The sequence below is a fragment of the Platalea leucorodia genome (assembly GCF_965183815.1).
Source record: "Platalea leucorodia genome assembly, chromosome: 1".
In the NCBI taxonomy this organism is placed as follows: Eukaryota; Metazoa; Chordata; class Aves; order Pelecaniformes; family Threskiornithidae; genus Platalea; species Platalea leucorodia.
This window is the reverse complement of record NC_138823.1, coordinates 23,742,299-23,769,906: the sequence shown is the minus strand read 5'-3', so window position 1 is coordinate 23,769,906 and position 27,608 is coordinate 23,742,299. Positions and strand designations below refer to the sequence as shown.

At 42.0% G+C, this 27,608-nt stretch overlaps 2 protein-coding genes across 9 annotated transcripts in view; both read right to left on the bottom strand.

Annotated features, from left to right (window-relative positions):
- Window positions 1-7,636, bottom strand: part of ANKRD46 (ankyrin repeat domain 46) — a 61,136-nt gene extending 53,500 nt beyond the window's left edge. For 3 of the 7 annotated variants that reach the window (XM_082313807.1, XM_082313802.1, XM_082313808.1), the window contains exon 1: window positions 7,550-7,636. The gene's annotated coding sequence lies outside the window, so the exon portion shown is untranslated. Of the gene's footprint in view, window positions 1-5,901; window positions 6,924-7,164; window positions 7,215-7,538 lie in introns of those variants that run through there. The other 4 variants (XM_082313803.1, XM_082313805.1, XM_082313806.1 and 1 more) reach the window with 4 other exon arrangements.
- A 1,609-nt stretch (window positions 7,637-9,245) lies between these two features.
- The window catches only part of SNX31 (sorting nexin 31), a 32,483-nt gene continuing 14,120 nt past the window's right edge, over window positions 9,246-27,608 (bottom strand). The window contains exons 4-14 of one of the 2 annotated variants that reach the window (XM_082313762.1): window positions 27,362-27,443; window positions 24,442-24,552; window positions 21,044-21,134; window positions 19,281-19,368; window positions 17,315-17,384; window positions 16,676-16,768; window positions 15,804-16,007; window positions 15,103-15,198; window positions 13,198-13,275; window positions 12,104-12,163; window positions 9,246-9,367 (exon numbers count right to left, since the gene is read on the bottom strand). In XM_082313762.1, the coding sequence (XP_082169888.1) occupies window positions 9,272-9,367; window positions 12,104-12,163; window positions 13,198-13,275; window positions 15,103-15,198; window positions 15,804-16,007; window positions 16,676-16,768; window positions 17,315-17,384; window positions 19,281-19,368; window positions 21,044-21,134; window positions 24,442-24,552; window positions 27,362-27,443 (1,069 nt within the window). In that variant the 3' untranslated portion in view covers window positions 9,246-9,271. The remainder of the gene's footprint in view (window positions 9,368-12,103; window positions 12,164-13,197; window positions 13,276-15,102; window positions 15,199-15,803; window positions 16,008-16,675; window positions 16,769-17,314; window positions 17,385-19,280; window positions 19,369-21,043; window positions 21,135-24,441; window positions 24,553-27,361; window positions 27,444-27,608) is intronic. The other variant, XM_082313761.1, reaches the window with a different exon arrangement.

Genomic DNA, 27,608 nt, shown 5'->3' with positions numbered 1-27,608 from the left:
ACCCCGTGCCAGCAAAACGTGCAACATGCATTACTTGTAAAAATCTACATTTGCCAACTCACTCGTGGCAAACACCTTCCTCTTTCTGTAACGCACTTTGAGAGTACTTCAGTGGCAGTGGCTTGCAGAGCTCCTCCTCTTCACTCTTTAAATGAATGAAAAACATTCCAGTACTTTGCTTAAACTGTAAGCCCATGATCTCTGAAGGCAAAGTTTCCTGGTCAAATGGGACCATTCCCTTAAAAACACTAAGTCAACAGAAGCTCTCTTTGAATATACAAGATAAATTTTTTAAAAAGGTGTAATTTAATAATTAAAAAAACCCAAACTGACATTATCTTCCTTATCTATCCTCTGAACACTGATTAGATGTTGAAATGTAAACCCAATAATATTATTCTTTTTCCCTTTCTAGGTAGCCCGAGGGAGAAATTCCTTGATAAGTTTTCATGCGCACTTATATTAATATCTAAGTCATTTAACTGAATAAATGTTATATTCAGTAAAAAATCATGATCAATTGTCACTTCCGTTTAGGAAAGAACCCCATGATCTACATCAAGTTCCACTGAGAGCTCTGTATCTTCTGTTAAAAACCTTTATCTATTCAGTCCAACTGGAACAGAGTTTTATTGCTTCACTAATATGGATCTGCTGCTAAAAGCAGCATCTCGGATTCAGTACAGCATGATGTCTCTTTTACACACAGCTGTATTTTGCAGTGTTCTCCCTTCCTAACTTTAGTTATTTGTTCAACAGTTCGTGGATTCAAGGTATCACAGCAGGTTCATAAGACCTACCTCTCCTTTCATGTCTCTAGCCAGACACATGGGTAAATGGTAATACGAGAACATTATTTATGCTGTTTGTTTGCAGTCATTCCCATTCCCTTCTGCAGACATGAGACATACAGATATATTCTCTTGATGTCAGGACCGTCCTCTAAGTGGAAACTTTGGTGTACTGCATATACGTAGTGCTTTGCACGTACAGGCTACAAAGTACTTTATGAAAAACTCAGAATAATTATAATAATTATAATTATCAGCAGACAATGGCATTGAGAAATGGGGAGCTTTGCTCATCATTGTACAGTATATCAACATTACAAGATAAAAAATAAACAAGATTTCAAATGGCAATCTGAGGTTGCAGAATGCTTCCCCAGATTATATAGTACATGCATTGTGTATTAATGTACACAAAATAAGGGAACGATAGGAAAGAGATCATTCTTTTAAAACAAACAAACTCCTTTACTGACAAGCACATTCATGAACATTTTATCCTTACTACACTTAACTGGTAATTGAGTTGCATTACATGTTTCAGTGCACTTAACTTCTATCAAATATACATTTAAGTGTTTCCGAACCTTGCTTGTTTTTCATGTTCTGCAAAAGAACTATTTAGGAAGAAAGGCAATTTACAGATTTCTTCAAATCATCTGTAGCTTTAATTCCCCACAGCTGGCTCAGGTAAATCAGTAAATAACTACAGTACTTCCCTGACCATTGTGGTCAGTTTGAATACATCTGCTTTTATAGAAAGTTATTGAATCACTTACATCAGTCATAACCATCAACCCCGTCATAAACCTTTATTCAAATTCCTTCTTTGTTTCTGCTGGGAACATGTAGGGTGCTCATGTATGTTGGTCAAGAAAATACTACAGGTCATCGCATATTGTTTTGTTGGTGGTTTATTTGTTTAGTTTTTAACAGACTAGAGAGAATTCGTTCTACTCCTAATGAAGGGTTTAAGTTTGCTGCAGGCCTTGAAGCAGTCTTCTGGAAAAGAAGACCAGAGTAACTGAGCACCAAGGGATGGTTCACAGGCGGCGGGTACAGCCCCGCGCCTGGATGAGCACTGCCACCACGCGGACTGACAAATTCCCGTCCGACTGAAGCCGGTGGTGCGGTGGGGAACCCTGCCCTCACTCACACAGACCGCTTTTTCTACATTTTGTGGTGTTCTCTAAGTTCCTGAGAAGGAAATGATGGAAGGCCTGAAAAAAAGATTTTATAAAACTGGGGAAAAAAGAATGCTGCAATCCAAACTGCTATTCCCTGGTGGTTTAAACAGCAATCTCGTTTAAGCTGCGAGCCTGTGTTAGTGAAATGAGGACGTCAGTATGTGGCTTGAGTTCTGAAGACAAAGGTATTTCCTTTAAAAAAGTACACACTTATGCCTGTTTCTTAAAAAAACCTGAAAACTAAAACCAAACCACGCCCCTGTCCCAGAAAGTCCAGTCCTTACCTAGACAAAAAGTCTGAGATGACAAGTTTACTAAAATGGGAAAAACTTTCTGTGTTCAGCAGGAATCATCAGAAGTCAGAGCTTAGTCAGCTTTATTCCAGCAATAAAGCAAACTAAGAACCAAGAACCTGTCACTAAACCGCTTATTATTATACAGTCCATATTTTCTTACTTTATTTCTTATAATGTATACAGTAGCTTATATGCTCTTAGTCATACATAACTTTGATGACATGGCCTTAGTAATGTATGCAACATCAAATCCAGTTTAATGGCTAGTGAAAAGAAGCAGGTCACTTTAAAAAGCAGATGTCTCCTAAATTTGTAAGTCATTTACATATAACTGTTTTTTGACTTTACCTTTGAAATAAAATATTGCTCTGTTCATTAGAGTTTATTATTTTATATCAACAAATAATACCAATGATAAGACGACTAACGCTGCCAGATACACGACTGTTACTATGACTGCTAGATACGGATATTTCTGCTCAGAATTTTCATGTTCACACAGCAAATCATTAAACCAGTTTATCAAAGCTGAATAGTTAACTGATATATTTACCTCTTTCAAATATTCTATATTTCTATCAATACAGCATTATTTTAAATACTTAATCATATCATGTTGGATCACGTTATGTGACATGGTAAGATGAAACAGTAAAACTATGAAGGTTGTATTTCTAATTTTTAGATATACATATATATATATATGCTATTTTTCATTAATAGTTACTTCACCATGCTTAGGGTCAAAAAATTTCTCCATGTAGACAAACCTGTAGTATTGGTATCTGCCCAACACCGTGTCTTAAGGGACTGAAGGGGTAAATTAGCAGTCTACAGGTTCCAAGAACAACTGGCAAGTCTGACGAGAATCGGGGAGACCACCCTTAAGCTCCTGATCTGCACAGAGGCTGGAATTGACCAAAAATGTAATGGAAAATGGCTGGAAAAACATGAAATGGATTTGAAGCTGTAATTATGGAACCTGAGGGTGAGGCAGCTCAGTTTATGTTTACCAATTGCATCAATGGATCCTGCTGAGCCTAGAAACAAAAGATATCAATCACTTGTACAGGGAAAACTTTCACCTTTAGATAACTCAGTAAATGCTAGTATCTTGTCTGTAGAAGACTTGATATTCAACATGAAAGCTGGTGTCCAGACAACAAACAGCAATACCACACAGGGTGTTTGAGGTGAACCATGGATTAACACAGTGGCATGACGAGATTCTTTGGTTTGTTCTTCACTTGTTTCCCAGTAATATTTACTATCTGATTTATCTTCTTGACTCCTGCTGAGCATTGTGGTTACATTTTCATGGAACCATTCATCGTAACTACAAAATACTGCTCATTACTGGGAGCCCAGTATTTCGTATGGGAAGTTAGGATTCTTTTTACACTATCTATCTGAATCACTCTACCTACACGGAATTCGTGTGCCATTACGTTATATTATCCAGTTAGTCAGTCTTACTGGGCCCTTCTGCAGCTTTTCATAGTTGACCTTATCTTCACTACCCATGTCATCAGCAAACACCATCACCTTGTTGCTCACTGCCTTTTCTAGGCTGTTCATGGAAATACTAACAGTTCAGAATCCAGAATCGAACCCTGTAGAACAAACTCTTCCACTGAAAAGACTGATTACAAGTTCACAAAAACGGCTGTCCTGGATCAGATTGATCCAGCTCGCCCAGCACCCTGCTTTCAACAGTGGCAATTAGGGATCCCTCTTTGGAAGAGCGCATGAGCTCCGCTGCTTTCTGCAGCCCATTCCCCAAACACACCCTAGCAGCCACCACTGTTACATCGGGGACCTCCCTGACCACTCCTTTTAGCAGCCCCTCAACAGACTTCTTATCCATGTGTTTTTCTAATCCCTTCCTGAACCTGCCCACACTCTCTGCCTCCACAGCTCCCCCTGTCACCCACGCTGAAGTCCTTCCCTATATCCATCTGAAACCGCCCTCCCACCAGCCCCAGCAAGCAACCCCCATTCTAGTGCCACAAGACTGGACGAATAACTCTCACCTTATCCACTGCCTTCATTTCATAAGCCTTGATCACACCCCAGCCATCTCCTCCCTAATGCGAGCAATCCTGGCTTTCCAGTCTTTCCTCATAAGGAAGCTGATCCCCTTGGCCCGTTTGGCTGCCCATCTCTAAACTGCTGTATCCTTCTTCAGATGCAGAGACCAGAGCCACACACGCTACCCTAGATGTGGGTGCACCAAGCTGGAGCAGCAAAATGGTGCCCTCTGTCTTCTTCTCAGTAGCCTCCCTGAGAACAGTCACCACTTTCCTGGCTTTCTGGCTGCCACGGCACACTGAGCCGAGGTTCTCAGGGAACGGTCAATGGTGACTCCAAGAGCTTTTTCTTGAGTGGTGGCTGCCAGTTGTGAGTAAACATGGTTTAGATTATTCTACCCAAGACATCGTCTCCCCTTTGTGTATGCCGAAGCTCATGTGCCAGCTTTCTGCCCCCTTCCTTTTTTTGGCAATTTATTTCTGCCCTCTTTTTAATCTTTCAACTCAACTGTTTCTGCATGTAAGAAATCTCTTTTATGCTATAAGCACCCGGTCTCTTCAAAAGCCTCTACTAGGGTACTTTTTTTTTTTGCTTCCTGAAAATCCAAGTAGACTGTACAAATCCCATCACCTGCATCTACAATCCCACTCAGTAAACGTTAGCAAAAGTTGACGAGCCTTAGATGTAGCAAACCTCTAAAAAGGTATCCAACCTCAGGCAGAACCACTCCCTAACATACTAACACACAGCAAGGAGACAGCTTTTGTGCTGCACAAAAAACGTCGAGGTGAAGACAGACAAGCATTCTACACCATCTATGGGAAACCCATACACCAGAAGCCTTCCCTGAAACGTGCTGCTGCCCTTTTTCTGTCACCATCCATTATGCTGATCTGACACCGTAAGTCTTGAGCATGCTGGAGAATATGACCCCATCAATGAACACGAAAAGATTTATTCCTTTAAGTTTCTTATAAAATTCAGCTGAGGTAGCTGCATTATGCGGATGCGAGAAATTTGCTGAGTGACAAAACTGGTGTTTAAGCAGCTCTGTTCCACTTATTCAATTGAAAGTTTATCGATAGAGTAAAAGAAAAAAATGTCACTTGGAAAAGCGGTGTTGACACATCAACTAAAGCCAGAATCTAAGTTCTGTAAGTATAGATATGGCTTCAGGGAGGTACTGCGTGAGAAAAAACTTTTTTTCCACATATTTAGTAAGTATCGTCTTTAAATAGTAAAACAAACCACAACAAATCTGAACATTTCAGTATTTGTGCTCTTGACTTAGTGATGGCAGAATCCCAGTAAACACCAGTGATTGAAATTTGGTGGAACAGGTCCATGCACCCAAGACAGGTCTGTCAGCCTGTCATCTACACTAAAAGCATCTATGAATGGCCCCTACAGAAAGCTGAACGCATCAAGGATCATGTATTTCACATCATGTATATAAACCAATGCCCTCTGAAATATTTTATGTGCTTATTAACTGACCCATCTGGAAGTGGAGCATCCACAACTGAGATCATGTGGGAGGCAACCAACTGACAGACTGATCAAAAGAAAAGAGAAGCAGCCCTCAAAATGCCAGCATACCCAAATCCTGAGAAGAGCCACTAGCAGTTCACTCCTTGGATGACCAGGTATCTCAGGTCCTGGGCTGCAGACGAGGACTTTGAGGCCACATGTACTCAGAAATTAACTGCACAAGAATACGAGGTGGGATAATACAGTCAGCTTAAGGCACCACTTGGAATCCTTTGCTCTTGCTGATGAGGCAACTCTAAATGAAGGATACCAAAACCTGCTGAGAGGAAACCTATCACTGAGTGCAGATCAGAACTGATTTTTATAGTCCTCTCTTGCAGAGGCAAACTAACATTCCTCTGGTAGAAGACAGCAGATGCACACACTACACTTCAACCTTTGACTCATCTCAGCTTACTCTCCAATACCTTCTCTTCAACTGAAAAAGAGAGCAATGCACCAATGTCATTTTCTGATTGTCACCAATCCCATTATTCAGACTTTAAACGTTACTACAAATATTTTTCTTCTAAAACACACATTTAACAAGTTCTTGTTAATAATCTATTTTACAAACTAACAAAAAAGAACAACAGATCTAAAGTTCACAGATAACACTAAACTTAGTCCCCTGCTGCAGCAAGCAGAAGCACAACTTCTACAAACCATCACATTCCATCTAAAAAATGTTGGGCTTTTGCTCCTCCTCGACCTTTTGGAAAGCTGCTCCTGAACATCAGTGCTCTCTGATGGTTAGAAATTTTCACATATTATCAGTCTTAAAATCTATGTTAAATTATTCATGTATCAACATCATTGTTTAGCTCAATTTATTCCCTTCACGGCGTTTACCTTGATTGTTCAATAGAAAGCAAAAAAGGCTTTTATTCTACAAACCTAAAAACACCAAACGCTTCTTTCAACAGACTCTTAATTGCCCTACCTGTCCTAGGCACATCGTCCTGCATTTTTTCCACTTTATCTTTTTACCTGGAAATGATTAACATCATACCAAGTATTCTAGAGTTTCATTCGTGGATAACAGTAACTTCTTTTTCTGGATTATCATACTTTATCAAAGACAGTTCTGAGGACAGGTTAAAGAAAAGCTCTTCTGGTAAAAATATGTATTGCCGTTTAGTTTCATTTCATTGTTTTCTGCTAAAAAGCCTGTTCCACAGGGGCTGCGCACTTTCGGACGCCGCATGAGGAAGGCAGCCGCCCTCCTGCCTCTGTTTGCCTCCCGCCCCGTGAGGGAGGCTGGCAGCGCACTCGCTGCCCTCCCGTCAGACGCCTCCCCACCAAAACGGCACCGGCTCCGCTTCACCTCACCAGGTCTCGGCCCGGGCCCCACGCCGCTGTGGTCGCCGCTTGCGGTGCCGGCGGCCGCCGGGCCCTCTCCCCCGTGCCGCCCTGCCCCCGGCTCCCCGCCGCGGCGCCCTCGGGTGTCACGGCCTCGGGGCGGCCGGGGCCGGGGCCGGGGCCGCTGCCTCCCGCGGGGCTGCTCCTCACCCCCCGCTCCGCGCCGCTCCGCGCCGGGCGCGTAGTGCTCGGCAGGGCCCGGGCCCGCCACACACACCGGGGGGCGGGCAGCGCCCTCCCCTCTCCTCACAGACAGACCGACCGACACCGCCCCTCCCCCCACGGACAGACGGACGCCGCCCCCCTCCCCACGGACAGGCCGGCGGACGGACGCCGCCCCTCACCCCCGCGGTACCAGACACTCGGCGGCGGCGGCGGCGGCGGCTGGGCACGCAGAGGGCGCGCGGGGTCGGGCGGGCGAGCGGCCGTGGGAGGCCGAGGCGCGGCGGCGGGGCCGCGCGCGCCCCCTGCTGGCCGGAGGCCGCCCGCCGCCGCCTCGGACGCTGCGCCCCCGCCGAGCGAGGCCCGGCCCAGGCCGGCGGTGGGGGCGCGGCACCGCCCGCCCCGCGCTCCCGGGGGGCGGCCGCCGTGGGCCGCGGGCGGGCGGGCAGCGGCGAGGGGGCCGGCCCGGGGAGGAGAGGGCGCTGCTCGCGGGGCTGCCGCCGCCGCGGGGCCGGGGTGGGCGAGGCGCGGCCTCCGCCGTCTCGGAGAGGAGCTGTTTAGAGCCCTGCCTTTGCCTGCCGAGCCGCGTCCGCCGCCGGCGCGGGCGAGGCCTGCGGCAGCGGCGGGGAATCGGTTCCGCAGCGGGAGCGAGGGCAGCGGACGGGGCCCGCCGCCGGCTGCAGCAGCCTCGGCGGAGGCGGCGGGGCCCGCGGGCCGGGCGAGGGACGGGGCTGCGCTGCCGGCCAGCCCAGGGGCGGGAGAGCAGCAGCGGTCATGAGGAGAATCACGTCTCTGGTTCGTAGCAAAAAAAAAAAAAAAAAAAATTGCAGAAACTTTAACAGCTGACTGTTTTTGGTAAATAAAGGAAACGCCACAAAGTTGTCAAAACGCTGCCTGTCAGGGGCGTCCGTAACACCCCAGCACCAGCAGGCTACAGCTTCGGTGCCTCTGCCCCTGCAGTCCCTTCACACCATGGTTCTGTGAGTATAAGTAAAGGGGGGAAATGTTAAAATAAAGGGTCAGGGCTGAAGTTATTTGACTTCCCCAAACATACCAGAAGGTGGCTTTTTTTTTTTTTTTTTAAATTTTCCTGTTCCCACACCTGATCCTGCCTTTCAAAGCAAGGACAGTAAGAAGTCTCAAAGATGCCTCAAGCCTGGTATAGTGTATTGTGCATCAGGTACTTCAGCCTTCTTGCAGCAGCAAATAACTTAGCGATGCGGTGAGTGGTGTATCTAATCTACCTTTACCCAGCTACATCAGGTACTTGCTTACCCCCGTGTCAGCGGTGTAAAACAGCCCAATTTCTGATGCAGTTACTCAACCGATAGCCCTCCCTGCTGCCGTGCCAGGGAGCACATTAATGCCGTCATTCTCCAAAGCACGGCAGCTTTTGAATCAGCACTGATGGTACCGAGAGGTCGGTAAGGGCACCACAACACTCTGTTCGGCTTGAAAGGAATGACGGGTCCTGGTGAGGGGAATGATCACAGGAAATGGGTGCCTTTTCCAGACAGCGTCTGGGTGGCAATAGCCTGCTCAGCCATCACACTAATTGCAACAATACTCTCAGAAGCATTGTAAACTGACATGTAAATACTTTTTCCTCCTCTAACATCATAGCACCATTTCTAATTAACCCTCCCCTTTCTGCCCCAACAATTTCAGGCTGGGGAAAGAAAAAAAAAAAAAAAAAAAAAAAAAAAAAAAGAGGCATATATGCAAGACATCTCCAAAGTCTCAGCACCCATTTGAACTGGTTCACTACAGTTGCAAATACTACAAAGAACACTGCAAAGGCAAGGAATTACACTGTAGATTTTTTTTTTTTTTTGCTCTTATAATGCAAGGTTTCAACAATGGGTTTATTATTTCCAGACAATTAATTTTGAAAGACAGTATCTAAAATAAATTATCACAGGTCCTCTTCTCTTATTTTCTCAAATACACGGTCGTCTTCATTTGGCCTAACCAAAAATCTTTTCCTTGATATAAAACCCGAATGAACTACCTGCAGTGAAACAAATAAACAGTTAAAAGAGTATATGCATTTCAATAATTATAGACAGATACAAACAGAAGCTAGAAAATCTGACACGTTACTGCTCAGGTGCAGTGGTTGATCTCTTTATGTTGGCAGATTTCAGAGAACAGGTTTTTATTTTTTTTTTCCTGCTGGAATAGGACACAAGAATAGTTGTTTCTGCTCTTAAGGTTTATTGCAATGTACTAAATGTGGTGCAGATTGAATGGCAGTTCCCAATGTGCTAACATCGATGTTATTTGGCATTATAGGGGCCACAAGGACATATGTACAGGTACTTGAACTGCCTACTAGGCCTTCTGAATTAGATTGACTACTGTTAATTACGCATTCTTAACTCTAACATAATACCTGCATAAATGATACCTTTCAACTCTACTTTTCCTAAAGGGTAGCATGCACTGTCTGAAACTTCCTAACAGCACATCGCCCAGCAGGTATAAGCAGGCAAACTGTAAGCGCCCAAGGTACAAGCAGGCAAACCATACCCTTACATGGCATGTATCTGCAGTTTTCTGCTGTACTAGGAAAAATTATGGCACAGATTTTTCTTCTGCCTCTTGCAACATGGTATTTTGCGATATATATATATATAATATATATATATGTAAAGTAAATGTCCTGAAAAACGCTACTAAAAGCGTCCATCTCAAAGCTATGGCAACCATGCTGCAATAATTAACATTAAGGCATTAGGAGACTGGAACCAAATTTTGCATAGATTATCTCTGTAGAAGTTATTTTATACCTCTTTTTTCAAGATTTCTAAAAGACGTAACAGCAAAATTGCCTAGATGCAGGCACATTCTACAGCACAGCCTCACTATCTGCAAAGTCCACCTATTGCATACTAGTTAAATCATTTTTATCTCAATTCAAAATACTGTTCTTGATTTTCCTACTAAATCTTAGTGCTGCACTAGATTATCTATTCAAACAAGAATTTACAGGCTGTTATGCTGATCTAGTAGTATCAGTATACTGCTACAGGACTGCAAAAAAACCCCAAAGTTAAGTTTTTCTTCTCATGACTCAGCAGAAAATATTTGGCGTAAGTTTTCAGAGTCTTTGGACAGCAGTCGGTTAAACTTTCCACCAACTCAGAGCAAAGACATGTAAGACTCTTGGGGATACTAATGGCAAAATTATAAAGACCCAACTCAAACAACACTTTTTCAAATGAGAATGTGCAAAGATACACTTCTAATACATTTTTCAAGCATCTTGCAAAGAGAAATAGAGGAATAGGAAGAGGGAAGTCTTAAGAACCTTAATATTGCAATCACAGCATTTAGAAGTTAGCTAAGCATAGTTTTAAGACTTTATATTCATTGCCTGTCTAATAACATAGCTTGGTGCACGAAGACCTAAACCAGTTTAAACTTTCTGTATAAAATGAGGCATAGCATGCCATGCTATCACTGTTTAACGCCACAGCGTACCTTGACTTGCCTTAACAAACAACTCCATTCTAATTATCAGCTGTAATTTTCTTAGTTCACCGAGTTTCATATCAGCAGGCAGACACTGCACCAGCAAGACGCAGCTGATAAGCTCAGTGGTTTTATGTTGCCCTGTCCAAGGCCGCTCTCCTCACAAAAATTCAGAGGGAGCATTCACAGTCCATCTTGCTCACAACTGAGGAGGTATTTTAAAGTACGTTCAGGTCAGAACAATTGCCTCAAGCCCCGAGTGCCACGCAACTTAGTCCTTGCTAAAGTTGTACTGCAGCAAGGCCACTGGACCGCATCCTTCAGTCTTCATTACAGATGCAAGTCTATTCAGAAAGTGTTGTCTCCTTTATTATCACTTGCCAGTTATTTGTGAATACTGAAGGCCACACTTAGCCTAGACTCTTGTCTCCAGCTGTGACAAGTACAGAGCACTTCAAAGAAAGGGGCAAGAAAACCCACCACACAGGTTAATCCATTTGGTTATTGAAGAGCGGTTAGTGATTGCTTTTATGCTGTTTCTGAAGATATAGCAACATTACTTTTTTCTGAATTCAGATTAGATTTCAGTTTTCTCTTTTAGAAATATTTCCCCTTTGGCCAATCACACACTGTAATAGAGGTATTTATCTTAATTCACTTTGCATTATTCCCTTTTCATTTATTTGTTAACTCATATTCAGCAAGTGACTTGGAAAAGGAACATCTTTTAGCCATTTAGCTATTCAGGAACTACTAGCTATGAATACTGATTCTAGCAAATGAACTTGGAATTACATCTTTTACTTGCTAGGAGTGTATATGTATAGATATGTAACATGACAAATTTTGCAAATGGATACAATTCCCAACTACAGGGAAAAGTGAATGCATAAACAATCCCAGTATGGAATCCAAGTACAAGTCTGTAAACTACATCAGCAGCTGCATGTGCACATACGCATGTGATCTCTGTATATATTCTGGCTCTCTGTAAACTTCAAATGTCTCATTCAGAAACACTTGCAAAAAGTAAAGAAAATGAAGCAAGTTGTCATTAAACCCATGAAACTAAAATAACATTTTTATTCAGACATGTTTCTTGCCCTCTTATTCCTTCCAAAATTCAAGTTTAGCTCCTTTTCCTACCCAAAGAAGTTCCCGTTAAACTTATTAGGAGTCTCCCTAACCAGGAAAACAGAGGTTGGGCTAACCACCACCAGCAAGCAAGACACGCTGTATTTACGGTTTGGAGACTCTCTCACTCACTAACCTGCTTTTGTTGGATGCTGGATTTCTTACTATTTTTTGTAGATTCAGGCATCTTGATCTCCTAAATAGATTGAAAAATTTAAACTTACAATAAGCTTAAATGCTCCCCCAAGTACTTTAACAAAATACACTGAGCAAATCAGCATTCAGTTAAACCCAGCAGAAACAGTGCAGGAAATGAACTGGCATATTTACCCTTCTCCAATAATTCTGTTTTAGTCCAAGCTACTGGAGCACTATCAACAACTGAACAGTTCAGTCATGAATGCTCATCTGCATAATTAAAGGTTTACCGTACTTCCATTACAAATAAACTTAGAGTGAAAGAGAAAATATTTTCCCAAATTAAAATTGGTCTTTTCTTCTGAATGGCTTACAGTTTAAAGCTATGAAATAACATGCTGTTCATTGCCTCATTGCTCACTGTAATCAGCATGGGTCTAGAAGATCACACATGTTCCTTTCCTTTTTTCTCTTCAGAAGTTTTCAGTTAGCAGACATTCAAAGTCTTTAGATGTCACAAGGTTAAACAAAAGCATTATTAATGCTGGAAATGATCGTTAAGAATAACAAGTATCTAAACATATTTTCATCCTTAAAGGCCTACACAAAAGACAGCAGAAGTATTTTAGCTACAAATCAGATTTTTATTTTATTAACACTTCTATTTAAAACCAAAAATTTTCTCAGTGTGAATGTCACAGATCTCAAATTGGCCTAACGTTGCAGCAGATGGAGCAAGCAAGTGAAGTGGTGAAAAAGTGAAAGCCAGAAAAGGATACAACAGGGTAGTGCAGAACATTCAAAAATTATGCCATAGATATTCTTTATCATATGAAGCAAAAATCAAAGTCGAGGGGAGAGAATGCAAAACAGATTATTAAAACTGTGATGATAAACTACATTCAGAATATTATTTCAGTAAAACTAAGCAAAGATGTACTTTTTAGTCAATTAATTGCGTACTGAAGTGTTGAAACATGCAAGATCCTTTTCCTCAATGGGACTTCTCTCAGCACATTTAAAAGAATGATAGAGTAGCAGGCTTATTTCTTTTAAATACTAATTCAGATACCAACATACACACATGCTCACCGTTTCTTGGCCTTCTTTGTCTGCCTTCATCATCTGTTCTGATATAATTTTCTTCAAGCAGCTACTGAGCAAGAAGGCCTAAAGAGGATAAACCAGAGAACATTCTGATTTCTTCTATTAAAAGATGTACTTGACTCTTCCATTCTTCCTCCACCAGAAAATTAGTATCCCTAACTACTGAACTATAACTTCCCTAATTCAGTTAATTTTACTCTATGCTTAACATCCTTACAGCGCACCAAACTAGCTGCTGTTGCTTAAAGCCCAGCCTCAGCATGAGTAACCCTCACAGCGCTGCTCAGAGAATAAGAATTTTTATGACTGAGGCGAGTTATTCTCTCTAGTTGGCTGTGGCTCCTACCTTAAAGGCTGCCAGATTACACCAAAGGCTAAGTAAGGTTAATCAAATGTGGCACTACCAGCATCAAAACCACTTCAACAAGTGAAGCAAGCTGGAGTTCACAGGCACTCAGCACTGCTGAAAAATCAAAGCCCTGGTGGTTACACAAGATGGCCACAACTGTTTGTGGACCAGCTCACAGTCGCATCTTGCACAGCTAATATGAACAGAGCAGTACGCATTCATCCCACATATTAGGTATCCAGCAGAGGCACCTCAGAGAGGAGTGGAGTTGTTCTTATGCTGTCTGATGAGCGCGCACAGCTCCGTGGGATGATGCAGCCCAAGCTAAGGTCTGAATTGCGCCCTGGAGATGCACCTTACTGCTTACTCTCCAAAAGGAAGCATCTCAGGTAGGGCGTCAAGCACTGAGAGATGAATCAAAGACAAAATATCCTACAAGATCAGTGATGGAGGGAGGAGCCATCTCTGAGTACACTCCAAATCATCCAGTCTGTTTTCTGCAGTGGGATCTTGGATCAAACCCTTGTTTCTTCCACACAGTAGCACACTTCTGGCCTCTAGCTCTTCCTCACACTTCTGAGGAAAGTGGGACACAGGTTTTCTAATCAACAAGTCACTACATCAAGCACAACCCTAATAGATTCCACAGGAGAATACATACTGAGGTAATTCTAGGGTTTTTTGTTCTCCAACAGCAAAGAAACTAGAAAGCTTACTGCTTACGGCTCATGTTCTCATAAAGCTTAAGCATGGCAGGAAATTAACACATACTAAATAGCTGTGTGAACTGCATCATCACCCCAGAATTCAGAATTCATGTGTGAGAAATTAAGCATTTTGATTTTACTTTACAGTCTGCTGCTGGGTGGGTCTGAGAGGCAAGCGAAGCAGTTTACTTGAATAACAGGCTCTATACTTTTTATAGAAGCTCTGTACCTAAACTGAGACTGGTGCTGTCTTTGCTACTGCAGAGCCAAGATTATTTGCTAGGCAGCATAACCACAGATGGATGACTTGAATTCCTGGATACCTTTCTCTTTAAAGAGCTGCCTGAAAATAGTGGGAGGAATGGCACCCTATAAAATCTTATTTAAAAATTATTTATATGTAAAAAATATTTACAGTGTCACATATTCACACCCTCCATTAACCTGTGTTAATATGGCTTATATTTATATTTGAATAATAGGATTTCTATTGTGGAAAATGGGAGCCCTTGACCTTAGGTGGATCTGACCAGTTAATAACTTTGGATACCTACTGAGTCCAGCAAATAAAAAGCACCTCTCCACACTCCATCCCAGGCTTGCTGCTGAGTGCTAAACATTTCTCTTCAACGGAAAAAAAAAAAAAAAAAAATCTCTTCCCCTTATACTAGAAACTCAAATGCTTTTTACCAGATAACTCTGTCCCTAGGCTAACCTGCTTGAAAGCAGAGCCGCTGCACTCTGGTAGAGATGGACTAACCACTTTTGAAGATCCCCTATGGCTGTAAGATTACATTTTACTCTGATCCTTTCCTAAAAGGACTGAGAACTAACCTGTTTTGTGTATAAAATTATCCACTGCCATGCACCTGAATCATTGTACTCAAATCTGAGCTCCAGAGTGTCGTCTTCACCATCCTTTGTAGCACCCTGGGCAGGGGGGGAGAAAAAAACAAACCAAAAACAACCCCCAAAACCAACCAACCAAAAAAACCCCAACAAAAACAAACAAACAAAACACAACAAAAAAGACAACCACCAATGAAAATAAGGAACAGCTAAATACAGCATTAAGGTGTTCAGCCTTAAATCAGAATTAGTCAATCAGGTTCATTTTATAGAGTATATAAATAAAACAGCTGAAGATTTGTACCAGAACACTTCTCGTGGGGGAGGGAGCAAGTGGGAGACAGGACAGGGGAGTCTTTACAAGCACAAAGCTGGCTAAAGCAGCTCTTTTGCTCCCACGCAAAAGTCTCTGCCAACTCTACCTCCAACAGGAAAGGAAAGGGGCAGGTAAAGTATGACATGGAATGTCAAGGAAGGGAGAAAATATAGCAGAGTAAGGCTAGATGGTTTACTGCTGTAAAGGCTGCCAAGGGAATATGTTTCAGGATAGGTTTGGAGGGGAACATGAGCAGATGGGAGGGATTTAAAGCAGACCTCCTCCTTCCGCCCAGACCTGCCCTTCCCTGACAGACTTAGTTTTCATGAAGAGAAAGTGAATTCAGATTCAAAGTCAGTGAAGTACTTACAAGAAAAGTAACCTGCCAGCTTCTTAACCTGTTGATTTTAAAGCTGACCTCTTTGGTTTGGTTAGTAGGCAGTTTTATGCAGCAGTTAATCTCATTATTGCCAACATAGATGTCAGCTGAGCAGCCTTCTTCTGGATAGTCACAAATGCAAGGATCAAGCCGTACATATCCATAGAACCGCATTTCTCGAATCAGCTCCAGGAACTGCACCAAAAAGACAGAACTAAAGCAATTTGCTGTAAAGGCAAGTGAAATCTAGTGATTTTGGGGAGGGAGGAAAAAAAGAAAAAAAAAAAGAAAAAAGAGCTATAAGGCAAATCTTTCAGATTCCTAATACTCTTTCTCCTGGGAGGACACAGATTCACCACAATATTTCAATGCTTGATTCAGAGAATAGCGCTCCGAGTCCAGACTTAGAAACTTGATTTCTTTTTTCCCCACTGGATACGATGAGCTGGGTCTTTTGGATGCTTGTCAGATATGATGATGGGAAGAGATAAAACTAACCAGTAAGAAATACTGAGAACAGTGGTCTCAGCAGTCTGAATTTCCATTTGATTTCCTAAACTGGATGACAAACCTTTGCACCTGAGTTTAGCAAATAGAGAAGACTAGGGTTCACAGTCAAAAACTTCTTGCTAGCCCTTGGGATCCAAATCATCCTGTTGGGATATTTTAAAATGCTAGCAGAGATGGGAACCTCCTTTTCTATTTGGTGGCTCAGTATCTGACCAGGAGATGGGAGACCTGGGTCTCTGGCTCAAACCACTCCACAAAACCATACTCTATTTTTAAAGTCAGAGCCTCTAGTATCATTGCTTCAAAACCCACTCCTTTGATCTGTTTACATTGTTTTTAAAATGCCATTTTACCTTTGCTTTGTTTGCATTTTTTTGTAGAAATTTAAGTTCCTGCATCTGCCCTTCTGTTGGTTTAACCCAATTCATCTCAACTTCCTGGATTGCCTTAAAAGAATTTAAGAATAGCAAAAGTGTCAGCGAAAATGTATTTCCTTTCACACACAAACACTCAAACACACACAGAAAGCTTTTTTTTTTTTTTTTTTTTTAAACAAGGCCTTTGATTTTGGGACAAGTTCTCTCTACACTATTCTTTCCTCCTGAATTAATAGTTTCCAAAGCTAGTACAACTCAACACACCTACAGTTCAGAATTCAAATGCCATCACATCATGGCAGAGTGCCTACATATAGAGACATACAGATGCACACATACACTTGAAAACAGAGTCAACAGACACCTAAATATGTCCTTTTGTGCAATACTTTTCCCATGCACAAAGCATAGGTGAGTTAGAATCTCTAGTACGTGAGTTTGGGGGGAAAAAAACCAAAACAAAACATGATCAACAACAGCTATACCCAGCACTTAGAAAAGCGCAACAAAGCAGTGTTAAAGATGAACTATTTACAAACATTTTAAGAATTTGTGTAAGAGTAAATTAGTGCGGGAAAGTTAACTTTTAGAATTCTAAAGACCTTTCAGTTTTACCTGCATATATAGCAAATCCAGCGAAGCTCTACAATCTATCAGCAGTGTATCAAGAGAAGGATCCATATACCTTTTCCATGCGAAGGGAAAGAAGTAATAAAATATGAAGATATGCTTCTAAATATGGCATTTTGATTTTTCAGCTAAATGTGATGGGAGCACAACCCAGAAAGATCCCATTACTTACCAGATTAAAAAAAAACAAAAAAAACCCAAAACCCACAAACCCCCAAAAAACAGTTGTGCCCTTGGAATATGTCCTATGCTCATTCTTTATACATTGTAGCAGAATGGAAATAAACTAAAGTCAGGTTATCCAATCTCTCCACTGTGATTTTGGTGGTACAAATGTAACAGTTACGATTTAGAACTAAAACTTTGCTCTTTCTTTTCTCAAATAACAGAGTTTGTCTATGTAAAAGTTAGTAAGACTCTTCGAGCATCCGCTGCCATGCTGCAGTGCTGACATACAAGACCTAGCTTTAAGCTAGCTAGCTGCAGTACCAACTCCTGTAGAACTGCTGCAGGATCAGACCAGTACAGCAGCAAAGCAAGTTAAATATTCAGTTATCCAAGTGCCATGCTGCAAAAACTAGCTTGAGCCATTTGATTTAAAAGCAGCTTGGGTAAGTCGACATGACAGTACAAACAGAGTAGCGCAGGCTCCATAGCTGGTGCAGCTGTATTACCCCCACTGCGCAGGTGATACGTCTCCTGCGGCATGGGAACAACCCAAGGGCTGCCATGTCCTACCTCTGTGCTTTGAAGCAATGCTAGATGCAGAAGCATCTACTCAGACAGTCACTTTGTCATGGGTTAGTACCACGCAGTGCTTTCATTAGGCTGCTAGGTTCTCCAGTTTATAAGAGCACATATGTGGAAACAGAGAAAGCTTTGTAGAGGCCACGGTCTAGCCCAGTAGACAAGCCAGACAAGTTACAAGGATCAAACAGGTCTCCATGTAGCTTCAAGCCAAGCAACCTTGCTCACTGCCACCAAAAGGCATGGTCTGGTCTTCCTCTTCTGCTCCCAGGCACGGTCCTTGCTCTAGCACTCATCTGATGCAGCCACTCAGCATACAAAAATCATTACCTTTTTTCTTTTTCATTGTAGGGAGAAGTAGACCAGACAACAACCACAGCAGCGAGCCATTAGACTGGCTCAGCTATACTGCCTAACAGCACCCTCAGGGCACTGTTTGACAAGCGGGACTTTGGCACCAGACTCCCTGTCCCCAGGGTTTATCCTCACCCAAGTCAGCACAACTGTTTGCGGCACAGCAAACAAGACTGTGGGACTGACCCAGGCCAAAAATAGGCCAGCAAAACCAAATAAAAAAATAAATGGCCAGCAACTTATTTTTAGGCCAGGTTAGCTTGCCAGTCCAGTTGGCCATGTCTGCCCACACAGGTCTACCAGCATAACTGAGGAGCCAGAGGTGTGAGCAAATGAAAGGAGAAGAGTGCTCTGCTCCTTAAGGCAGGCCACTTACCAAAACAAATGCTCAAGCTATGGCCTCAGGTATTTCGTGTATTAGTATATAGAAATGAGCACTTTAGATAAAAAGTAATCCATCTCTGCCCAAACAGAGTTGCAGCTTGCAACTCAGAACTCAAAGTTCTCCTCTATATTGTTTACAGGTATATTCCCATTTGTGGTCACTGCATTACGCAGGTATAAAAATTAGGAGGCAAGTAGCCACAAAGCACCTCTCTATAGATTCTGAAACAGAGAAGGGATACATAGCTAGCTGCAGTAAAGGACAATTCAAGAATACTACAGTGATAAATTTAAAACACACGGGGCCACAGAAACCAGTCAATTCCAATAACAAGTTGGCCTCAGAGAAAAACAGTCAAGCTGCTGAGGCTTGAAGACTTTGTAACCAAGTTATTCAAGGGATTTATTTCTCTGTGCATAGCAGTTATCATGCATCTTGGTAATTTCTCTTAAGCTTCTTGCTCACCACTTTCTGATCCCAAGCTTACAGTGCAACTCTCTCATGCTCTGAAGACTCACATAAGGAAGTTCAAAGTCTGCCACCTTTTTCACCACTGGGAAAAGAAGAAAAACCGCAGAGACATTTGGTGAAATCTAGTGAAACAGCCCAGCTACTTTCATATATCAGTTAGTGCTCATTAGCAATGTGCTTTTGGAGAAGAAAAAGAACTTAAATATAAATTCTGGGGTGAAGTAAGGTGACAGGTTGGTTATCTTTCTCACTTCTCCAAGTCTAAACTTATACAGCACTATTACTTACAGAATATCTCTACTCCCTTAGACTATGCTCTTATAGAACAGCCTTCTTGCAAAACACAGCTAAGCAATATAGATGTTTCTGCATTTAAAGGACACGTGGATGCAAGCTTCCAGGACTGGTGCTTTTCTTGGACAGAACACCAGACAAGAGCGCTGTAACTAATGTACAGCAAGAAAAGCACGTCACTCTTCAGAGGTCACTACTTTCCTGCGCACTTTTAAAAAATTATGTCTAAAGGCCCAAACCTGTAAACATTTATTTCTAAGCCAATACCACAATTCAGCAGAACACTTAAACATGTGATTTTAAGCATCTGAGCATCTAAACATTTTTTTGGCAGTGGACTAGGGGTTACATTTGGACTTGATACATTTGTGAGGAATATCAAAGATGCATAGAAATGTAATCAATTGAAAAAAACTTTTCTATTCTCTTGTGTATCATAATTATATCACACTACAAGGCAAAAATAAATCCATCTGCAACTGCAGTAGAAGAGTATATAAAATGTGTTATATCCAGATACATCTGAGACATAGTAACAGCCAGGGATTCTGTGTACTCAGAGATGCCTTTCACAGCCAGAGAGAAGGGGGCAGGGGAACAATCAATAAAATAGATACAGACAGTAAAGTTCCTACTCCACTGAGTAAGCCCGCGTTTACTACTGGACCTTCATCTTGAAAAGGTTCAGAAGAGCATTAATATCTTTATGCCAATGAGAAGACTGAAAAAAGCTGAATGACTTGTCAAGGCCGCGCAGAGAGGCTGCGATGCCTAGCTTTACTCCAGTCAACAGCAAAGACTGTGTTCACTTCCCTGATGTGGCCCGAGCCTGTCCCAGTCCCAGGCCTGGATCCAGCCTCATCCACGCACCCGCCCACATGGGAAACAGGGCATCAGCAGACCAACGAGGACATAAAAGCCCCTTCACATTTTATGACCATAAAGAGACTCACAACCCTGATTTACAGCTTGCTCAGTACCATCGTGGTTAAACTTAAGTTGCTATCAGTTAAGAAAGGAAACATGTCATGATATAAAGGAAAGTAAGCCACAGACATTGTTTATAGATATAACAAAAGAGTTTCCTGTCCCATTGTTAAACTCAGCACGTGATCTGTAAATTAAGAACTGTTTTATGTAGGTATGGCCATCTGATTAAATGCCGACCCAGAAGTTCCCATGTGGTAAAGTTGCTACATGTCTTGTAAACTGAGAGGGACACGATATTCGTATGTGAAAGTCTCACCCCTGCACCATGCTATCTGTGGCCATACTTTCTTCCCCACTACCACTCTTTCCAAGCCATGTGAGAAGAGGGCTTGAGGGGGTTTATCAGACAGGATGGGTCTTTCAGCCTGAGCAGGCTGATGCAGGCTCTGCACAGACTCCAGGTTCTGTCACTGCAGCCAACAACAAAAAAAACCTCCAAGGGAGGGCTAAGTTAAGAACCTTGTAAAACTTACCAGAGAGCACTCCATCATCATGATCTTGAAAGAAAAATAAGCTAAAATATTTTATTAATTCTCTTGGTAGCCCCATCTTGCACGATGTAACCTTTAAAAACAAAGAAGGTCAGAAGCTTAGCTGTCCATTAGCATGAATAAGGAAGAAATGTTCAATACTTATTAATGTAACTTAATTGTTTTTAAATTTTCTCTTATGTCCCATTTAACTACCTGTTTAAAAGCAAATATAACCATTCCCATTATTGCAGCATTTGAGTTTGTGAGGAATTTCATAAGTTTCAAAGGAACATAAAAACATAAAATAGAAAATGTTTTCCACTCTGCCATGCATTTAAGTACCCTCTAACGCAAGGCATCTGCCATGTTATTCCATATCTTTACTACTATATCCTCAAATGCTGTTGTACAGTAAGCACTGCATGCTCTGAGCGAACGACATTGCTCATGAGCATCACAAATATGTATTTTTACAGCATTTGTGTATTTTCCAAGCTGATTGAGTCCTCTTATTTTTCTAGAAAATATCTAGAAGTCCTGCCCCTTTACTGAAAGCACCAGTCTTACTTGTAGGGTTCTACAGTTCTGTGTGAAGGCTTCTGACAAGAGCAGACTTGAGGTCTGTTGAGCTTTCGTTATTGACAGTGCCTAAGGATGAAAAATCCTGTCCATTTGGATAAACATTTGGATTGTTTTTATCTTGCTGTGGCCCCTCTACATCTTTTCTGAAAGAGGGCAGAAGTAGCACCAACAGAAAATGCAGAAGTTATTTGCAGGACCAGCTGCACGATGGGATAGTAGGGACAGAAAAATCAGGCAGAGACAAGCACAGAAACTGCTGAATCAGATTGGGGCAATTGTCTTGTTCTATTTTAGGTCCTGAAAAATCAAAGTATAAGTTAAAGCAGCCATAACCTAAGAGCACAGTGCCATCAGAGCATTCCTAGATTCTGCAGTGACCATAATCTCCTGAGTTTACTCAGGAAAGTGGTGTGGTAATCATAAGAAAACTCTCCACCCCTGAGAACACTCCTGTCATAGCTCATCTGGCAGACTGTGCAATCTCAGAGAGGAGTCATGCTTTGGTCAGAGAAGCTGGACTTTCTTTGTCTGAGCACAAGGTGGAAGTACCGGTTTTCAGTCTTCTTCCAGAGGGTGCCAATCCGGAAACACTTCCAGCTCTGTGTCACAGTAACAGCATTGTAAATTCACTTATCTCCACAGGTCAGAAGGGTTTTCTCCAGCTGTATCAGCTGGTTTGAAAAGCAGACATGTTTTTATGCATGGAGGGAAAAAAGTAGACATCAAGCTAAATATAGGTTGGGGAGAATTATTCCAAGTTAAAACAAAGAACATATTCATGAAGTTTTCCTTATACTTGTCAATATCAGGGCTGTCACTGGAGAGGGCAGCAGAACATAAAAATCACTTGCCTCACACTCAGTTCAGACACCAGGTATAATGGAAGAAAGGTTCGGAAGTCCAAAGAAAAAAAGACAAAAAAGTGAATGTTAGCACCGCCATCTTTCATCCTGTCTGCCTCTGTGCTAAGAAGTCTCCACAAATTACTTTAAGAAATTAGCTAGAGCTTCAACGTGTTATGCCTTAGTAGCATAATACTAAGCATAGCAGATGGCATTTTCCTAGGAATGTGAAACAGATCTCTGATTCAGTAGGATTTTGACTTATTTTATTTCTTGGATCAAAGCACAAGCTGGTATATGCTGCCTGAACGCCAGGATGTTAGGGAGTGATGGTTGCAAAATCTACCTCCACTGCAAAAGAACAGTGAATGTGGTGGCACATTTACAATGACAAAAGCTAAATAATTCCCAAAAGTCCTATCTCATCTTTAAGACCACAAGAGAAGAAATAGTGTCTGCAGCATTTCAAATGTCATTGTTTCTTTAAAGTGCCACATAAACATTAAACATCTATAAATGCAATATACAAAGCAACATACAACACCACTATCTGGCTTGGAAATTACCTTGACCCCACTGCAAAACTAACAAGTTTATCAAGCCCAAATTATTAGTAGTTTTTTAAAATATATTAGCAAATCCTTTCCTTACTCAAGGTCCCTATGCAAGTCTCCTATCTAAAAATGTCTCCTTACTTCTTCCACCCTATTAGCACCTACTTCCCTCTCCCCAAACAACATTCCTGTCTCCCTGCCACCCCCAACACTTTTTACCTTCAGCATCCTCCACCCCACAAGTCTCCTGTTGCAGGGTCTAAGGCCAGCTCTGACAATTACCTTCCCCTGGAAGAACTGGTCCCAGCATTGCCTCAGGTGGTGCAAACCCCATGGCAGAACAAAGCCAACAAGGGGTTACCCTGTGTTATCCAACTCATAATTGTGCACAGATACCTTGTGTTCTGCAGCCAGAGTAACCCACGTCAGCTTGACAGAGGAGGGTGAATACACGTTCAGCTCGCCTGTACCCATGGCCAGCTGAGAACTACCTCCACAAACTCAGATTGCAAAGGCACAACAGAAATACAGTACACAATTTTCTGTATGATGAGAGGAAATTTCAGATTCCCATGACAAAGAGTACCCATCTGGCAGGTGTACGCTTTGTTATTGCTGTTAAGATTAGGAAATGGGAACAACTGAGGAAGGGGCTTCAGCCTTGCTCATGCACACACGTGCAAATACACAAAATATGCAGAGCCACTGCTGCTCCTCCTCTCCTGGCATAAGAAGGGAACCCCAGCTGAAAGTTTCAAACACAAGCCAGCCAGTTGTTTACACAACATTTGGTTGCTACTGGTTTCAAAATGTAACCAGCAATTGTTTACTGTATGTATTACACCAGCTGTTCCAGACATCCCAGAGCCACAGTGCTAGAACTGCACCAATATTGCAAAGGAAGGCCCACAGTTTCACAGCAAACATCAGGGGACACAAGCAAAGGAGAAGCATGCAGAAAAACAAGACATGTCAGTTGCACAGTAAGTTTTAACAGCAGCGCACCAGCTCAGACATAAGCCAAGACTAGACCATCATTTCTGACTACAGTGTTGAAGCACTTTCACCGACACTATGCTAAGGGAGGTTAATTAAGAATGTACCCCCATAAGGAATAGTATATATTTTCTGATTCTATCATATACGAAGGAAACCTGAACTTGACAGCCAAATACCATAGAAGCAGAGGGCACATCACATTAAGAAGAGAGAAATTATGGACAAATATAAGAACCAAAAAAGCTCATCTGCAAAATCAGCAATGCCCCCCACCCCGGTACAATAAACTCCTCAAAAAACACAGAAGATATCTTGTATGTCTTCAAATAGGGAGTTTTATCCTCTCCTGACTGAAGTGATCTTCATTTTTGCCTGCTTCTCACAAATGGAAAATTTCAACACAATTCTAGAAACCCATTACCTCTAATATTCTTTCTGCAGTGTCCGATGTCTGGATATCGAGTCTAATATTGCTGCCATCAGCAAGGTAAACATCCAAAAAGGCTCTCTGGGTTTGGATCTTAAATGTATCCTGTTAGGTAGAAAGAGAACACTGTTTTATTGCTTTCCATATTGCTGGACCCCTTCTGAAGATGCTGATACTCCATTTCCCTATTTACTCCAGTAAAATAAACAATTGAGATTACTGTTTACTAAACAGTAAATTACTAAAATTACTGTTAAAGCTTGCAGATAACAAAACCAAAATCATATGCAGAACAGCAAGTGGGAAGATACTGCAGAATTAGAGGAGGGTCACTTTGATGTTAAGCTGAGCACAGGTTACTTAGTGTCTCAGTAGCTGTAGGAACGATGCAGTCACTGTCCTAAGAAGCAGATTCCAAAAAGAGGAGGTGGATAAACAGCTGCATGTGAATATTCAAAGCCACAATCTTGCCAAAAGGAAAAAATGCATCTCTGTACCTATAAATAGGAAAGTCTCCAGTGAGCATAACGAAGCTATGGTATCTTAATACACCAGAGCCACTGCTACTGGAATGCTGTGCACAGTGCCAGGTTCAAAAACACCGCAAACAGCAAGGAGATGCAAAGGAGAAACCTGAAAGCATTCAGGTCATGAGAAAACAGGTCTCACAGTAAGTGACCTCAGAAAACTTTCTTATGTCTAGACATAAAGGGGTGATATGCAATCAGGAAAACTAAAGTACAGAAGCCAGACCGATTGGCTGTCAGGTGATGATAGACACAGTCAGACTAGAAGTAAAGCACACATTTCTAACAGTGAGATAGCGCACATAAATGGTGTATTCTCCACTGGTTGTATATCAAGACTTTACATTTCCCTAAAAGACTTTCCCATGCTCAAACTCAGAAATGCCTTGCTATGCACGAGAAGTCAGACTTACTGGTTTCAAGAGGATGGACACTAGTTTGAAAACTCCCTTGGGGATGCATCTGGATGAGGTGGCAGAAAGTCAACGCTGCAGCTCCTCTTCTTGTTGACTGCCTTGTATCAGAGGACAGCAATGGTCCTTCTGGCATTTTTATTAATTAAGGAGAGGTACTTCCCTTGAGATTCATAGCAGAGGAAAAATGCTGTAATTGCACATGCTGCATGCAATATTAAATTTTAATTTCTTGCATCCACCTTTGCTAGCCTGGTGGAAGATAGGGGAAAATCCCTGGGATCCCTTAGGTTTCAAGGACACTCGGTATCTTGCTGCGGAGTCTTCATGGTGCCTGTATATAGGAGCATCTCCTGACCCCTGCGATGTCAGCAAGAGCAGGGTGGCAGGGCTGACATCTATGCTGTGTGCTCCATTACCCTGCTTTGGGTACCCTGGAGAACATGCTAAGATGTATGACTCCAGTCAACTAACTCAGCTCAGACTGGTAACTTTTTTGGGTCAGAAAGACCATATTTTCCAGTAAGTCTGGCTTAACTAAGAGTTATTTCAAGGCAAGATCAAATGGAAACAAAATGTGTTTTCTTCCACATCATCTAAAAATTAAGAACATGTTGACAAAAGTTTGTAGAATGATATGTGGGGAAAACAGGTCTTGAGGAAAACCAAAACAAAACAGTCTTTCTTATTTAAACAGACTTCCCACAGATTTTCCTGACACCCAGTATTTCACCTAGCTGCTTGCCCATACATCTGTTTGCACGTATTAAAGAACAAGAGAACCTCTTCTCAAGGCATTAACCAATGCCCTGTCCGAAGTCCTTCAGATCCACACAGATTTAATATTTATCCCCAAACTAATTTCCTTCTTATGCAGGAGACAGGTATAGTCATTCTTCTTAATTAAATTACGCATTAGTTTGCTTCTGTGGAGATACAAAAGCCCCTCTCTCCCTTACATCGAGGATCATCTCCTGCGCTTACCTGAGTACTTTACTAGTTTCCTCAAATGGGAAGGAGCAGACGCATCCTCACAAATGCCTTTGGTGCACATATTTTGGTATGAAACATTTCACATGTGATAAAAGTGTACATGAAATGTGGAACAAACATGGGATGCAAACATCAGAATGAGATAAAGACATTTAACTCATTACTGACTCTCAAGGAAGAGCAAGCAGGTCACAATATAGCCAGTTTACTACCCAGGACCCAGCAGTGCTGGGAGGTGGAGGTGAGTGCAAAGGCTCACGCAATGCAGTAAGTGCTTCTGGGTGCGGGCTGCTAATGCTGAAGCTCCCATAGGGAAAGGACATGGAGGACTTTATGCATCTACTTCTGCCAGAACATCACTGCTGCTCCTGCAGCTTTCACAGCTTGGGTACAGACCACCTCGTCCACTGTGGCAGCCCAGGGTCAGAGACACAAAGGTCATTTTACCCTTCTGCCACTCAAAGGGAATCATACCTTGCAGTACCCTACCCTACTTGCCACCTCCCTGCTCAGCAATCATGAGGGTAAGAAAAGCAAAGATTAATTTGAGGATCTACAAGAAGAGATGTATTAGAGAAAAGAAAATCTCGGTCCCATCTAGAGTGGTCACATTAAGTATCACTGTTCAATACTTAAACCGGGGTTTCCAGAGTCATCTTTTAAAAACTGCTTTAATTTATCTTGACTCTACTGAACTACAGGCACAGCTTCATTTCATGGTCTTGGGGACAAATTCTCTACTTTCTTATCTCCAACTTTTGGTTCCTGTTCTCTTAATATGGCTATGACACAATAAACCAAAAATAAGAATTATCTTAAAAACTGTTGGGTTTGGTAATTTTTTCCCCCTTTATCACATGCTTTTACCCCAGAAGGCAGAACTGTCCGTGCCAGAAACTCCACACATTGTTCAGTGTTATAAATATTTGTGTTTAGCCTCTTATCAGCAAAGTATTGTTGAGAGCAAAAAAATTTACTTACATAAAAACAAAAGGAGGAAACAGTGCAGTCTAAGGCAGGAGAAGACAGTGTTAAGTGAAGAAATACAAATACAGACATGTCCCTAAAACAACACAAGAGAATCCAGCATAAGTTTAATACAAATATAAAGGGAAGAGCATTTATCAGTGTTAGCGATAATCCATTTACTAAGTGCACATGGCAATCCCAACCACTTCCAAAATGGACAGAAAAATACTTTTGAAAGAAATTTGCAGCAGTGAGTCAG